Genomic DNA, 16,755 nt, shown 5'->3' on the forward strand with positions numbered 1-16,755 from the left:
TTACTAGAATGGATGCCTCTATATATTGCCTACTAGTGGATCATGCTCAACTACAACAGCAAGATTGTTTGACTAAGCTTATAAGCTATTAAAAAAAGTTTATAAGATTTATAAGAGCTTATAAACTCTTACAAAGTGTTCGATAATTTTCTTATAAAAAATCTTACAAATTCTAAAATAAACTGCTGGACGGTGACCTAAAACTAGTGGTAAACCGTAATTACGTAATAAATTGTAGAAAGTCTTATGAGTCAAAGTGTATGCCGTGTTGCCCATATGTATCTCATTTGAAATTCAAATGTATTGACTCAAAATGAATTTGAAAGCCGCAAAAAAATCTACAACTTCTATGTGTTTGATTATTTTTTTGCTTCTGATTTTGATTGAATTACAGTATTCACAAAATGGGTCAAATTAGTAAAGTAAAAAAAAGTAGTCTAGTAAACTATTAAAATGATAATGAGTTTAGTTAATGATTCATTATACTCAGGAGGACAATACTTCTATTTCGATAATATTGAGTTCTAACCAGTGGCGAAGCCATAAAGTTTGGTGAGGGGGGCTTAAACACACGAGGGTTCGGGGGCAGTGCCCCCGAAAAAAAATTTGCTACAAAAGAAATTTTAGATGAAAATTTGATATGAATTTTTTTTCCTTCACTTTCACAAGATAATATCAAAACGAATTGCGAAAGCTAAATTGCTATGAAAATTTAAGAAAAATGAATATAAGTCGATTATCAAATTGACACTGAGAAGTTGTCAAATGCTAAAACGATCGTCGGTGGGTGGCAATTTAACCGCTATTAGTGTGACTGTGGGAGAGAACAAAGTTTTTTTTTTTTTTTCAAGAAACGTAATGAAGTTGAGAAATATAAGATGAGAGCAAGTCATACATGGGGGGCTTTGAGTAAGTGGACTAGAAATAAGTGGGCTTAAATAATATAATTAAATAGATTAAAAAATTAAAAAAAAAATAGGATATATATATATGATTAATTGAATAGACTAAAAAAATAAATAGAATATACATGGAGTTTTGAGTAAGCGAACTAAAAATAAGTGGGTTTAAAAAATATAATTGAATTGACTAAAAAATTAAATAATAGAGTTCCGGTCAACGCCGGAATCTGGCCGGAAAAAAAAACAGTTCAGAAAAAAAATTATTTTCTGAAAAAAAAAAGTTTTGGGGGTTAATGTGATATATTTGTTTAAATCCGGGGTCAATGTGTAATATTAAGGAAGTTAGAGCATAATGGGTGGAATTGTTAAGAATTATATTATTGAGGGTATTTTACACTAAAGACATGGGGATGGGCTTAATTGAGAGACTGTTTTTTTTGTGTACTAAAATGCAATTAAGTCCCATGTGATGGGCCTATTTGCCATTTGCCCATAAAACAATAGCCATTATTCGTAATTGACACAAATTTTAATTAATCACCCCTAAATATAATATTCCCCATTTCCTCCATGTGTGAATGCTCTTCTACACACACACACACAGTCAAACCAAAAAAAGTCAAAATCCAAAGCGTGCCAAACGTGAAAAACGAAAACGCCGACCAAAAATAAATCCCTTTGCTATAAACACCAACCAAAGTTTCAGATCGATTCACTCCGCAAGATTGAATCTTTTTTCCATGCAACCATCACTTTCTCTAGTTTCTTCAAAGTCGGTTTTTTTGGTTGTCTTCTTCACCACTAATCTGAATTTTTAAGCTCGTGTATGTATGTATACAGCAGCAGCAGCAGTTAATTTCTATGGGAGTGAAATTAAACCGGGCCCACACTCCAATTTTTTCTACCGCTTTCTCTCAGCCGCATCCTTATCCTGTATTTGGATTTTTGTTATTTACTTTATATCCTGCAAAAAACCCACCACTTAGAATTCAATATAAATAACCATTCTTTAATCTCTTTGCTTCATATATAATTATAATAATCCTTTCTTATCCATTCTCTTTTATTTTCGCCCCTCTTTCTACTTTGGGAGGGGGGTTTTGATACTCTGATTCAATCTTGTTTCTTGAAACCCTCGATTGTGCTTTCAAATTCTGCATCTTTTTATCCGATTGAATCGAGGGTTTTCTTGATTTTTTGATTTATTTGTTTTCTTGATTTTTATTTCGGTTCATATGGCTTTGGTTTCTGCTTTTTTTGAGATTTTACAAAGACCCAATTTCGGAGATGTGATTTTTGAGCTGATTGTGTTCACTACGCCCATTTGGGTAGCTGTTTTTGTTGGTGTTTTGTTGGGTTGGGCGTGGAAACCTAATTGGGCTAATCTCAAATTGGATTTTCTTGATTCTGCTGCAAAAATTAGTAAAGGAGATGCAAACAATTCATCCTTGTCTTCGACTAATTCGGGTTCCGATTGCAGGTTAGTTTCGTCTGCAAAGATTTCAACTTTCTTGAATTTTTTCGAAACTGGTTTACTTGTTGATATAGTTGACTGTTTTTTTGGTAATAATGAGCTGCATTTGTATCTGTGAATTGTGATTAGTTCGTCGAATTCGGAGAATGAGAAATCGAATCTTGTGAATGAGGATGATCTTAAGCATTTGCATAAGCTAGTGGAAGAGAAAGACGGCGGGCCCGCTTGGATTCAGATGATGGATCGGTCAACGTCGAATATGAGCTACCAAGCTTGGAGAAGAGATCCTCCGGTAATTAAGTTTTGTATAAAAATTGAATCTTTGCTAGAAAGACTTGATTTTTATTTATTTTTTTACATGGTTTTTGGGGGGATTGTAAATTTGTAATTGTATGCAATGCTGAGAAATTCATCGTAATCGTAATGATTTGTTCGATATTGATACAGGTTGGACCCCCACAATATCGTAGTAGAACTATTTACGAAGATGCCACTCCGGAAATGTTGAGGGATTTCTTTTGGGACGATGAGTTTAGATCGAAATGGGATGATATGCTTTTACATGCCCAAACTTTGGAGGAATGTCCTGCTACCGGCCAAATGGTTGTTCAGTGGGTACGAAAGGTATGAACTTTTTTTTTTTCGTTTTTTGTTTTTCTAAATTAAAAAAAGAAAATTTCCTTTTGTGTGATGGGATATTGACCCTTACTTTTTTTTTCGGTTGTAGTTTCCCTTTTTTTGTAGTGACAGAGAATACATCATCGGACGTCGAATTTGGGAATCCGAACGAACTTATTACTGTATTACAAAGGTTAGCGAACTGAAACAGATATTAATCTTGGAAAATTTCGTGCATGTTCGCTAAATTTGTTTGCTTCGTGCCTAGAAATATTGTGGGAATGTTTGAGCATGCATGAATATAATTTTTTTACATGGAGATGTTAATGCAATTGCTGGACTTACTAACATTCGATTCTTCGTAAATAATAGTTATGCTCGTCTTACTCTGCATTAGGCGAGTTTGGTATTGCTTAGATGTTGCAGTTTCGGTCAAAACCCTAAAAATCCGACTCTCGACCATATAATTTGTTGCAATAAACCAGAGTGCATTCCATATATATGTTCTATGCGTCGTCATTCAAGAATTAAAGGGGTTCGTTCCGTAGTAAATATATTTATGTTCTTATTTGTGCTGAACTGTAGTCGGTCACGAGTAATAGGTTTTACTGACCAAGTAGATGCATCTTTTGTGCTAGAATACGATTCTTGATTTACTTATATGTCTGTAAATCATGTATGCATATCTTCAGATGATCGTTTCAGTGTTATTTAATATTTGTTTATGGTGTAGGGTGTTCCATCCTCCTCCGTACCTCGTCGCAACAAACCAAGAAGAGTCGATTTGTACTATTCTAGTTGGTTCATTCGCGCAGGTATATATATCAAAACTTTTCATCATTCTATAGTGTTTATCACAGAGTTGTCAAATAAAAGCACGACTCCCGTTATACACAATAGACAATAAACTTGCTTATTTATTTATTTATTTTTATATAATATTTTTTAAAAATAAACTTCAGCGGAATCAAAGAGAGACGGGCGAATGACTGCGTGTGAGGTTGTACTCTTCCACCACGAAGACATGGGCATTCCTTGGGAAATAGCTAAACTCGGTATCCGTCAAGGCATGTGGGGCGCCGTCAAGAAAATCGACCCCGGTTTGCGCGCCTACCAAAACCAAAGGGCATTATCGGAAATTCCGCTCTCGCCCAGTGCTTCAATGGCCCAAATAAACACCAAAGCCAATCTCGTCTCCCTACAAGAAGAAGAAAAAAAAGAATCCCAAGAGACGAGCAGCACCGCAATTGGCCCATCCAAGGGCGAAAACGTAATTTCACCCGACAAGCAGCCGTCGGGGAGGAGCTTCCAGAAGATTCTAGTTGTCGGCGGCGCAATTGCCCTCGCTTGCTCCCTCGATCGAGGGCTTCTTACAAAGGCGGTTATATTCGGAGTCGCGAGAAGATTTGCCAAAACGGGTAAAAGGCTGTGATTACCAAGGATATATACATGTTTGTCCTTATTCGTTTGTTTAGGGGATGATGTAAGGAAGAGATCGAAGATGGCGCGGAGGCAACTTTTATTTTATTATAGATGTATGTAAGTTCCGGTAGCGAAATTCCTTGATGGAAAATAACATTATATACACAGATCCAAATCTGTGTCTATTTTCTTTTTTCGTTATTGTTTTTGTTGCCCGATGGTTCGTGAAAATGTGTTGATGTTTCTTGACTATGATATACATGATGAAAACTGCCTCTTTTGGAATCAATTTCTGTGGTTTTGGTGTATGTAAATTGTGTTGAATGCAGAGAGAGAGAGAGCTTTTAAGAATTGATTATGTTAAGAGAGAGAAATTGTCCCACATCGGTTAAGTAAGGTAATGTGAGGTTGTTTTTATAGCTTAGAAGTAGGTAACGGAGAGTGTGTTCGTAGAAAGGAGAGACGGTTGGCATCTCCCCCGACAGGGACGGGAACAGCTTTCGGGCTTTACCTGTTACCAACACATCCGGTTAAGGCTACCCCACTTCGGTGGGATCTTATACCCAATTTTTTTTTTTTTTTAATACTTTTTTAAATATTTTTTTACTATTTAATTAACTAGTAATACACCCGTGCGTTGCACGGTGAATATAGTGAAGAATGATATGTTATATTATGGCACATAATCGAATAGAGTGGGAAAAAATAATTTTAAGAATTTTAGAAAAACCCATGGAGTTTTATCCGGAAAAAAAAGGATAATCTATCGAGTGAATTTTGTTAATGATCATTAAAATAATAGTTATATGAAGTAAAACAAATTATATTATCTCCAACTGAAAATACAAAATATTGTCATAACCAAATAATACAACTACTTTTCTTCAATGTACTTTCATCATCAGTGCAAATAATAACACAATAACAACAAAATAAAAACAAATGCTTAATTCAAATCAACCATTACATGTAAATAACCTGTAAACAAAATTAGATTCTTCTTATTTGAGATAATTACAAACAACCTAAAGATAATGCTGGATTAAGAAAAAATGATCCTTGTTTGGACAATTACAACCATCCATTTGAGGTTCTCTCTTCACTTAGTACCCTTTTTTTCTCAAAATGTTACAACCTCCTTATTCCATTCATAATCATTTAGAATATTGTTTAAGAAAAATAAAACATAATGGGATCTCATGATGCGTACCAATAGCTTTTAAGCTCATTATCCAAATATTTAAAAAATTAAGTTTAAAAATAAGACATAACTATAGACCAACTCTTAAAATAGCTGAGCATATGTTTACAATAAGGCAGAATCAGAAGATGGGATATTTCCTCTTCATTTGCACGTCTTTTTTGTTGCCTAATAACTTTAGTCCGAACCTCGTAAGCCTGAATGACTTCTGCTAGTTGTTGCTTCAAATTCTATATAAAATACTATGATACTGAAATAATGACAAAAATCCACATACATACATAAGCATGGTAAATATAGTTAAATCATTAAATAAAGCATAAATATAACACCTAATAGCCACATAATTTGAAATATGTGAGTAAGAGGTTTTTGTTACCCAAATTTCATACATAAGCACTGTAATACGTAAATTTCCACATAATTCGAAATTCATAAGTAAGGGAACGTTGGTACCCAAAATTTCCTATATAAGCACATTTATATTTGATAGGCTTCATCGTAATCAATAATTTCTAATGGTGCAGTTTACTCATATCCAGATGAATGTCAATATAATCTAGTATAATGAGCATAAACCTCACTAAGAATACAAAAGAATTTCTCCATTCCCTTAATTAAAATTTCTATAACAAAATAAGAACTTGTTTTTTGTATTCGATAGTTCCCACCCAGGTGCAAACAGTGAAATCATAATAACCACAAAAATTTGAAATCTAAAAACCTTTGGAGACCGAAAAAACCATAAAGCGGGATTGATCGATAATCATAATAAGACCCAGATTTTCGGAAGAACATAAAGTCGTAAATCTAGTGCATGGTCGATCCACTAACCTTATATGGGGGAGAATTTTGATAAAGCGACTAATAGTTATCATCTGCAAGAAAAGCAACACAAAATATAACTAATAGTATTTGAAGGAAAATAGTGTGTGTTTGTGTATGTTGAAAAGGGGGAGGGTAGTAACAAAACATAAGATGGCATAACCAAAACTCTTGGCTATCAATTAAAGAACCTATAAGAGAGCATACTGAAGCCAACTTAACAATCCTACTACGGATATGAATGTGGCGAGCGGAAAAGAATCACCTAACTGCAGCAAAACACTTAAAAAGACTACCACTAACTCTAAAATGCGGTAAAAAAATTCTAAAATACGGTAAAAAAAATTATGAAGCTAAAATCCAGACTGACTGCTTAAAGAAATGAGAAAAAAAATCCAATGAGATGCATTTCTAAAATCTGCCCTTACGAAATAGAAACACAAACATAAACACAGTACATCACACACATATACATTGCATTGCACGGAACACATTAGTGCACACACTTTCATATCTTATATGAAGAAATAATTGAAAATAAGAACCCTATTGCTTTTCTCTACTGCTTTTAAAAAACATGCGGAAGTTAAAAAATTCATACCCGAAAACACTTGATTTTCCCTGCTGCTTTTGTATGTTCAATTGTCAGAAAATTGAAATGAATTATACAACCTGCAGTTATACCAAATAATAAAGCTAAGCTGTGAGAAAGATAAAAGACATTGATAAATTAAAAGGACCTTGAAAGAAAGCAATAAAAAACATCGAAAAAGTATTGGACGTCACTATAGTGAATGGTCACTCAAACTTTTCATGGAAATGTAAATTCAACATACTATGTCCAGATTCCACATAGCTTAATTAAATTTCAAACATAGCATTTAACTGAAATTACATGTCAAAATACTAATTTAATTTCTCACTTCAACAGAATACTCCTTCTTTTTAAACCTAAACTATAGCAAATAAAATCATAACTCATTACTAAACAAATTAAAACAGTTTGGGAGGAGATGGGGATACAAACGTGTTTTATTTTTTTCTTAAATAGCCCTTAGATTATCAAAAAATTATAAAAACTGCCCTAGGGTTGTGAAACCCTAAAGTGCCACGTGTTAATATATTCTGACATAGATTGTCTTTTGAAAGTGTCAACATAAAAAAATCCCACTTTCATTATTTATTATTTAAAGAAATAAAATTTATAATTCCACGATACTGTATGTGGATGTAGAAATTGTTCTTGTTTATTTATTATTAACTATTTTTTTTTTTTTTTGCTAAAAAAATCCGGAAAATAATTAACTCAGTGGAGTTTTTTCAGCATTGATAGTACAATTTTTTTGCAAAGTGATATGTTCACCTGGCTCGAAGGAGACACCAAATTGGCAGGGCTATTACTATTAGATGTATACGGAAGCATCGAACGACTGTATCTCTGAGACGGAATGCTGAGCTGTTCGTAAAGCGCCATCTTGTTTCTCGGAGGAGCTCTCGGCCCTCCTTTCTCAATATCATTCACATGAAGCCTCAGAACGTTTGTTACGTAGTAAATGAAGAGACACTTTCAAGAACAGAGTATTGTAGATATACACACACACGTATACATTAAGTTTATAGAGAAAATTCTTATGCTTAAATTTTAATTTTTATGACTGAGATAAAACTAACCTGAATTGAAAACTGCCCTAAGGGTTTTGAACACTGGTAAATAAGCTTCAAACGGCAATAAAGTCTTACCCCATTACCCCATAACCTGGAGATTCTATCTTAAAAGGGGATTGAATCGGTAAATTATGCAATTATAAATAAGGTTTTGCAGAAATATGTAGATTTCCGATGTTATATCCTGAGGAGCAACGAAACAACGTGGGTTAAGGAGTAAGGAGAAGAAGAAGCAGTTGAATGGTATTCAGGAGAATTGGGGGCTGGAAGAGGTGAAGAACCCTAGAAATGGTAAAGGTGAAGTCTTGATGCAATCGGGGACAAAGGAATGGATTGAAGGTGGAAACGACGACGTTTCGCGTGAATCACATGGAACGGGCCGCAGCTGAAGAATTGGATTTAGCAGCCCATTTATGTTGCTTTTATTTTTAATTGGGCCGTTTGTTTTTAGCCCGTTGTGTTATGTCATTTTGTTTTAAGTTTTTGCTGAAAATACTGTTGTTGGGCTAGGGTACAATATTCCCTGACTTAGAGGGGTATTTATACCTTATTTGGACCATGGAATGGATTATCGAAGAATTTCCCTAAATCTTTCCTTTTCTATTCTCTTCTTCCCCAAGTCTTTCTATTCTCATCCCAATTCACTCAGTTACAACAAAATTACAGTTATTATTACAATTATTATTACAAAATTATAATACACAAATATAGCTAGGTCCTTGGATCTTGACAATTGGTACTCAGAGCAAGGGCTGATCTAATGGCGGACGGCACCAGACTGGAGGCACACCGGAAGCTACTGGAACAGAAGCTGCAAGAGGAAATGGACAAACGGGTGGCTGTTGAAACAAACCTGCAAGAGCAAATCAGTTTAAACCATGAGGAAACCAAGAAATCCTTCGAAATCATGCAGATTCAGCTGGGGAAAATAGCTGAAAGGATAGAAATGTATAACAGAGATAAATCAATTATGGGGGAAGGATCTACCTCAGGCACAATCCCAACCCCATACACTGCACAACCAGAGCATTTCACCAGACCTCAAACAGAACACAGAAATAATAGAGGGCAGGAAGTAATGGTAAACTCAAACCCTTTCTCTGGTAATTACACCCCTAACCCCAAGATTGATTTCCCCAGATTTGATGGTAGTAGCCCTAGAACTTGGTTGTTTAAGTGTCAAGGGTATTTTCAGTTGGTCTCTAACATACCTGACACTCAAAAGGTAGTTCTAGCTGCCTTGCATTTTGAGGGTAGAGCAGCTATTTGGTATGGACACATCTCACAGAATAATAGGGTTTATTCTTGGGATCAGTTTGTAGGGTTAGTTTCTGCTAGATTTGAAGATCTGAGAGAAGCTAAAGTGTTGGCTGAAATGGGCAAGTTGAAAGTTACAAATTCTTTGGAGGCTTATATTGATAAGTTTGAAGAACTTAGGGCCTATTTGTTGATGTTCAACACTAGGTCATATGATGATGAATTCTTTCTGACCTTCTTTGTCAGTGGACTGCCTGAAGAGAATCAGAAGTTCTTTGATCTGTTTGAACCTAAATCTTTTCAACATGCCATTGAAATGACTAGAAAACAGGAAGCTACTCTGGAGGCTGTTTCAAGGAGGGCTAAAGGAGGAATGAAACAGATGATGTCATACCAGGGTCTACCAAGGAAACTGCAGCCAAATCCTGACCCAAATCAGAACCAGTTAACTAAGCCTCACTATACTCCTCCTGCTCTATTACCACCAAGGAAACTACTTACTAGAGAGGAAATGAAGGCCAGAAGAATGAAGGGCCTATGCTTTAACTGTGATGAACAGTATAGTCAGAATCACAAGTGCAAGTTTAGCCAAATTTACATGATCATGACTGATGAAGAAGAGGAAACTCATCTGCTCAGTATAGCTGGAGCAGAGAGTTTAGAGGAGATTGATTGTAATGGAGAGGTTTCACTGAATGCTATTGAAGGGAACAGTGGTGTGAAGACCATTAAAGTTGTTGGTGAGACAGAAGGGGGCCCCCTTAACATTCTTATTGACACAGGAAACACCCATAGCTTTATCAGTGAGGTTTTAGCTAGTCAACTCCACTGCCATATTGACAACACTAATCCTATGGCAGTGGCTATGGCCAATGGAACCAAGACAACTAGCAGGGAAATTGTTAATGGATTGGTATGGATGATGCAAGGGGAACCATTCACTTTTCCTTTGAGGTTATTAACTCTCAAGGGGTTTCACATTGTTTTGGGGTGTGATTGGTTGTGGGAAAACAGCCCTGTGAAGTTTGACTACAAGAGGAGGTTTGTGAAACTCAGGAGAGGGGATCATAAAGTAGTAATTACTGCCAAAGAAGAATATGGTGATGGCAGTCCTTTGACTGTATGTTCTGAAATGAACAGAGAAACTGTTGGTTCCTCTGCCCCTAGTGGTCAGTTCTGCACCATTCAGACCAACAGTGATCTCATGGAAGTGCCTGAGAACATTCAAGGGTTATTCGAGGAATATGCTGAGTTGTTTGTTGAGCCACAAGGGTTACCACCAATAAGGGGGGTTGAGCATCAAATCATTCTTAAGCCTGAGGCTATGCCTAAACAACTATACCCTTACAGATATTCACATTCTGCCAAGGATGAGATAGAGAAAATTGTTGAAGAATTATTGGGGAGTGGGATTATTAGGCAGAGTCAAAGTCCTTTTGCATCTCCTGTGTTATTGGTTAAGAAGAAGGACAATTCTTGGAGGATGTGTGTGGACTACATGTACTTGAACACCATGACAGTTAAGCATGATTACCCTATCCCCATTATTGATGAGCTTCTGGATGAGCTCTATGGTGCTAAGTGGTTTTCAAAGATAGACCTGAGGTCTGGTTACTTTCAAATTAGAATGAAGGATGAAGATGTTTACAAAACAGCCTTCAAAACTCACCATGGGCACTTTGAGTTTTTGGTTATGCCATTTGGGCTCTGTAATGCTCCAGCTACTTTTCAATCACTCATGAATCAAGTGTTTTCAAGATATTTGAGAAAGTTTCTGTTGGTGTTTTTTGATGATATATTGGTGTACAGTTCTAGCTTGGAAGAGCATAAAGAACACTTAGGCATCACTTTGGAAATCCTAAGAGACCACCATCTTTATGCTAAGCAGTCCAAGTGCCAGTTTGGGCAAACTAGCATAGAGTACTTAGGCCATATTATCAGTGCACAAGGGGTATCCACTGATCCCAGTAAGGTTCAAAGCATGTTGAACTGGCCTAAACCAACTACTGTTAAAGGGTTGAGAGGTTTCCTAGGGTTGACAGGGTACTACAGGAAGTTTATAAAGGGGTATGGGATCCTGAGCAGACCCCTCACTGATATGTTGAAGAAGGGAAATTTTAAATGGACTCAAGAATCTGAACTAGCATTTGCTCAGCTCAAGGAAGTGATGGCAACCTCCCCAGTTCTGGCCTTGCCTGACTTCACCAAACCATTCTTGGTGGAAACTGATGCCAGCTCCACTGGTTTGGGTGCAGTATTGATGCAAGATTCTAGGCCCATTGCATTTTGAGTAAGGCTTTGAGTCCCACTCATCAGGCATTATCTATTTATGAAAGGGAATTTATGGCAGTCTTACTTGCTGTTCAGAAGTGGAAGCACTATTTACAAGGTCACCATTTTATTATTAGAACTGATCAGCAAAGTATTAAATATATTGTGGAGCAGAAATTCACCACTGCCCTTCAACAGAGGTGGATTGCTAAATTGATTGGCTTAGACTATGAAATACAGTACAAAAAGGGGGTGGAAAACAAAGTGGCTGATGCCCTGTCTAGACAGGAACATAACCAAGCTACTGTTAATGCCATGTCTACAGTACAACCCAAATGGTTACTGGAGATTCTGGAGAGTTATAAGGGGGATGCTGAAGTTATGAAGATCACTGCAGCTAAGGCCATTGATGAGGCAGCTTATGAAGACTACAAGGTAGTACAAGGAGTTTTGAGGTTTAAGGGAAAGATCTATGTGGGCATACATACTGATCTTAGAGTTAAATTATTAGAATTCTTCCATAACTCTGCAGTTGGTGGCCACTCTGGGATGCTGGGAACTTACCAGAGGCTGAAGAATAATTTTTATTGGCCTGGAATGAAGGCCAAGGTTATAGAGCGGGTGCAGAGGTGTGATGTTTGTCACAAAGCCAAACATGAGAACACTCCTTATCCAGGGTTGTTGGAACCTCTGGAAATCCCTACAGGAGCTTGGACTCATGTTTCTATGGATTTTATTGAAGGTCTACCTAAGTCTGAGGGTAAAAATGTTATTTTGGTGGTTATTGATAGATTTACCAAGTATGCACATTTTTTGCCATTAGCTCACCCTTTTTGTGCAGCTACTGTGGCTAAACTATTTCTGGATAATATTTTTAAATTACATGGGCAGCCAGTTAGTTTAGTCACAGACAGAGATAAGGTTTTCACCAGCAATTTCTGGGTGGAGTTATTTAAGCTGCTAGGGACTAAGCTAGCTATGAGCTCAGCATACCACCCTTAGAGTGATGGCCAGACAGAAAGATTGAACCAGTGCTTGGAGAACTATCTCAGATGCTGTACTAGCCAGCACCCTCATCGATGGATGAAGTGGCTCTCTCTGGCTGAGTACTGGTATAATACTAATTATCATACCAGTCTCAAGATGTCACCTTTCCAAGCACTGTATGGGTATTCCCCTAATTCCCTATCCTTAAGCCCCTACTTAGACACTATCAACCCTGAAGTCTCAAATTTGGTGCAACAACGTATTGATGCCTGGGAGTTAATAAGGAAAAACCTCACCCAAGCTCAAGCTCGGATGAAGTGGTATGCAGATAAACATAGGGTTGAAAGGTCTTTTGAAGTTGGAGACTTAGTTTATCTTAAACTACAACCCTATCGGCAGAATTCAGTCATCACACGGGCAAATCAAAAGCTGGCCAACAAATACTACGGACCCTATCCAGTAATTGCCAAAATTGGCAAAGCAGCTTACAAATTACTGTTACCTGAAGGTGCGAAGATCCATAACGTCTTCCATGTATCCTTGCTGAAGCGCACAGTGAAGTCCACTGCCACAATCAACGACCTTCCATCTGCAGCTATGGCTGAGCCACTGGAGCCTTCCGTTTCTGACCAGGTTTTGGATTCTTGGGGACAAGAATCATCTCAAGGGGGGGGTAATGTTATATCCTGGGGAGCAACGAAACAACGTGGGTTAAGGAGTAAGGAGAAGAAGAAGCAGTTGAATGGTATTCAGGAGAATTGGGGGCTGGAAGAGGTGAAGAACCCTAGAAATGGTAAAGGTGAAGTCTTGATGCAATCGGGGACAAAGGAATGGATTGAAGGTGGAAACGACGACGTTTCGGGTGAATCACATGGAACGGGCCGCAGCTGAAGAATTGGATTTAGCAGCCCATTTATGTTGCTTTTATTTTTAATTGGGCCGTTTGTTTTTAGCCCGTTGTGTTATGTCATTTTGTTTTAAGTTTTTCCTGAAAATACTGTTGTTGGGCTAGGGTACAATATTCCCTGACTTAGAGGGGTATTTATACCTTATTTGGACCATGGAATGGATTATCGAAGAATTTCCCTAAATCTTTCCTTTTCTATTCTCTTCTTCCCCAAGTTTTCTATTCTCATCCCAATTCACTCAGTTACAACAAAATTACAGTTATTATTACAATTATTATTACAAAATTATAATACACAAATATAGCTAGGTCCTTGGATCTTGACATCCGATTTGAAGAAAGAAAACCCAAATTTATGGAAAAAATCATGTCCGATGGAAATTCCACAATTTTGTTTCGTTCCCAAAGTTTGTGTTTCCTATGTTATTTCCGGAAATTTAACTCTTACTTGAAATTTGGAGCACCGTCGACAGAGGCTGCCACCGCAAACTATGAGCGGCTGCTCCACTCCCACTTCCGGACCAATTTTGTTGATTTATCTGCAGGCGGAATTTTGAAATCTTCAATTTTTTGTAAAAAATTCTGTAATCTTCATTTTTCTGTAAAGATTTCTATGAACGATGCGTTGATGCAGTTGAGGAGATATGTGTTGTGTAGATAAGTTTTTTTTTTTTTTTATGAAACGGTGTTTTTTAGATTGGGCATATGGAAAACCGTAAAAAAAAATTACAAAATCACTCCATAGGACTATAATAATTACAGAAAATGCCCCTAGGGTTTGAAACCCTAAATGCCACGTGGCAGCATATTATTCCATGGATTGTCTTTATATATATATATATATAGATTATGTATATAATTTGTGTATAAGAGTTACAGTTCTATTAAAAATTATCCTAAATGGAAGAAGATGAAAGTTTGGTTTCCAATGTATTTTAAAATTTATTTACATACATGTAAACGTTAAAATAGAGAATACTTCCATTATTTTATAAATATTTAATATATTCTTTACCTTAGAAGAAAATATTGGTTCAAATGAAAACATTTTTTCATTTTTTTAACAAGAAATAAAAATAAAATAAAATTGGAAGGAATGATATGTTAAAATAATTGGATAGAAGCAAATAATGAATGTCCAAAATATGTATTAGTAGAGTCGAGGGGAAGAGGAACATAAGTAAAAATTATTTTTTCAGGGACCAAACAAGATAAAATTAGTTAAAATAAAATTAAATAATTTCATGAAAATTCAATTATTTTGTTGTGGAGCATCCAAAAAAAACAAGCTTCTTAAAAAGCAAAATAAGTTATAATAATATAATAATGCACTTATTTACATTCTGGTCCTTTTTGGGGACAATTTCGTAATTTTCAAAAGTATTGCGTTGGGTGCTTTGGTCAGGCCTCCTATGCTAAGTCCTTTTTGGGGACAATTTTGTAATTTTCAAAAGTGTTGCGTTGGGTGCTTTGGTCAGGCCTCCTATGCTAGATTAATTATAGATTAACCCACATCTCGGGGGCTAACAATAATAATACAAACTTTTATTGGGTTTCTAGAATTAGGACTTATAGTTTCTTTTATTTCACTTTTTAACCCATTCTGGGGTTGTATTGTAATAGTCTAGCTAGATTAGACACGGATTTTTTTATTAGCATAGGTTTTAACAAGACTCCCTTTCGCCTATATTTAATGGAATAATAAAATCTTTTTGGCGAAAAAAAAATTATAATAATATAATATTTACCAGTCGATCCAACGAATTATTGAGAATATCAAATGTGAAATTAAAAATTCAATTATTCAGATAATAATGACTAGTCTCCCGGACCAAACGAGGATTTTATAGTTTTAGCTAATATTCAAAAAATGGATCAAATTTCAGAGATGAAAAAAAAAGGAAACAAATATTATAATTAACTGCACATAGATTACCAAAATCTTGTTCACAAGAACCACATCATCACTAAAAAAAAAAATTCAGTGAACACAAAAGCAATAAAAGAATAATTAATGACAAAATTCAGTGAACACAAAAGAAATTCAGAATATCAAAGTCTCAAAGCAGTTCAGTCCGTCAAGCTCCGGCGCAAACCGAGGTCCCGACGACACTGCTCCGGCGACCTTCGACGGTTTAATTTGGTTCTTTAACTGCGGCGGCGTCTTTTCGCTCCGGCGGCTGTCTATCTTCTTGTCATCGGCGGCGGCCGACTGTACTGGAGGTACCCTGACTGAGCACCCCAGCAACTCCGGCAACACGGCGTCGAACGAACTGAATAGTGAATAATTCATGATGATCGATATATATATCACTTTGTATGTATATGTATATATGTTCTTGATTGTTTGCAGTAATTAATAAATGTGTGGTGAAGAAAAGTGTGATGAAAAAATTCCAAGGCATTAAGATGATTTATATAGTGGTATTTTTTTTATTTTTTTTATATATTATTAATTAATTAATTAATTAATTATTATTTCTCCTTCAGACAGTACATGTTAGGGGTGATGCCTATTAAAATTATTAATTAATAAATTAATTGAATTTGTATTGCCTGGAAACAGATAATCTATGACCAGTTCTCGTCGTGTGGGCCCCACCAACCACAGTTTGATACTGATCGTATAGAAGTGGCCTTTTACGACTTTGAAGTAATTTCGTAGTCAAATATAAAATTATAGTATATAATGTTTGACTTAATTCTCAAGTTTCTGAGTTACGTTGGCCCTTCTTATTATCGATACATTAACTTAAGGCAAAGGTATCTTGTTCAAGGGCTTGTCGGATAATTTGACAATTCATGTAACTAACCTAAGACTTGTCTATCAAGTATGACTTTATTTTATCAAACCTTTCGCGCCAATTTAGACAAATTCTTCTATATCAAAGTTAGATTTTTCCATGTTAGTTAATATTGATATCACAATTCAATAGTATACAACATATTAATAAAAACAAGTATCACTTCAAAATGCATCTCGTGAGGAAAATATTAGAGGCCACCTCTCATGTATCCTTTTAGTGCCCGAATCACTAAGTGATCACCTGATTAGTATATTGCCCCCACCACACTGAAGGAAAGAGCCTCAAAGGAAGTTGGACATTGAAAAGTAGGTATAGAGAATGTAGGCTCAACCTCAAAGAAGATGTAGACAATCATGCTCGGTCCAGAAAAATGTCAATAGTCCATCTCGGAGGAGCGTCAATTCAAATTTGTGAAGAGT

General features: G+C 36.1%; 1 protein-coding gene, 1 long non-coding RNA gene and 1 other non-coding gene across 4 annotated transcripts; 2 read left to right on the forward strand and 1 right to left on the reverse strand.

The window, feature by feature from the left end:
• The first annotated feature begins 1,437 nt into the window (after positions 1–1,437).
• Positions 1,438–4,705, forward strand: LOC105960037 (uncharacterized). Its single transcript, XM_012984207.2, has 6 exons — positions 1,438–2,382; positions 2,506–2,668; positions 2,824–3,000; positions 3,104–3,187; positions 3,728–3,809; positions 3,957–4,705. The coding sequence occupies exons 1-6, from the start codon at positions 2,138–2,140 to the stop codon at positions 4,424–4,426; spliced, it is 1,221 nt and encodes a 406-aa protein (XP_012839661.2). The 5' UTR covers positions 1,438–2,137; the 3' UTR covers positions 4,427–4,705.
• A 154-nt stretch (positions 4,706–4,859) lies between these two features.
• LOC148770458 (U6atac minor spliceosomal RNA) lies at positions 4,860–4,990 on the forward strand. Its single transcript, XR_016031488.1, has one exon. It is a non-coding gene; the product is annotated as a U6atac minor spliceosomal RNA (small nuclear RNA).
• Positions 4,991–5,420: 430 nt separating this feature from the next.
• On the reverse strand, positions 5,421–8,118 carry LOC105970018 (uncharacterized). Of its 2 annotated transcripts, XR_016031377.1 has the most exons (4): positions 7,806–8,118; positions 7,044–7,114; positions 6,452–6,495; positions 5,421–5,867 (listed from the first exon to the last, which is right to left on the reverse strand). It is a non-coding gene; the product is annotated as an uncharacterized LOC105970018 (long non-coding RNA). The 2 variants fall into 2 exon arrangements; XR_016031376.1 differs by lacking the exon at positions 5,421–5,867 and having other exon boundaries at positions 5,887–6,495.
• Between the last annotated feature and the right edge of the window lie 8,637 nt (positions 8,119–16,755).

Source organism: Erythranthe guttata, chromosome 5 (genome assembly GCF_056151865.1).
Source record: "Erythranthe guttata isolate IM_541 chromosome 5, IM_541, whole genome shotgun sequence".
Classification (NCBI taxonomy): domain Eukaryota; kingdom Viridiplantae; phylum Streptophyta; class Magnoliopsida; order Lamiales; family Phrymaceae; genus Erythranthe; species Erythranthe guttata.

Excerpts from the sequence above, each read along its gene's own strand:
- LOC105960037 (XM_012984207.2), top strand. The coding sequence starts at position 2,138 with ATGGCTTTGGTTTCTGCTTTTTTTGAGATTTTACAAAGACCCAATTTC. Across the intron at positions 2,383-2,505 it reads AATTCGGGTTCCGATTGCAG|TTCGTCGAATTCGGAGAATG; the intron begins GTTAGTTTCGTC and ends AATTGTGATTAG. Across the intron at positions 3,001-3,103 it reads TTGTTCAGTGGGTACGAAAG|TTTCCCTTTTTTTGTAGTGA; the intron begins GTATGAACTTTT and ends TTTCGGTTGTAG.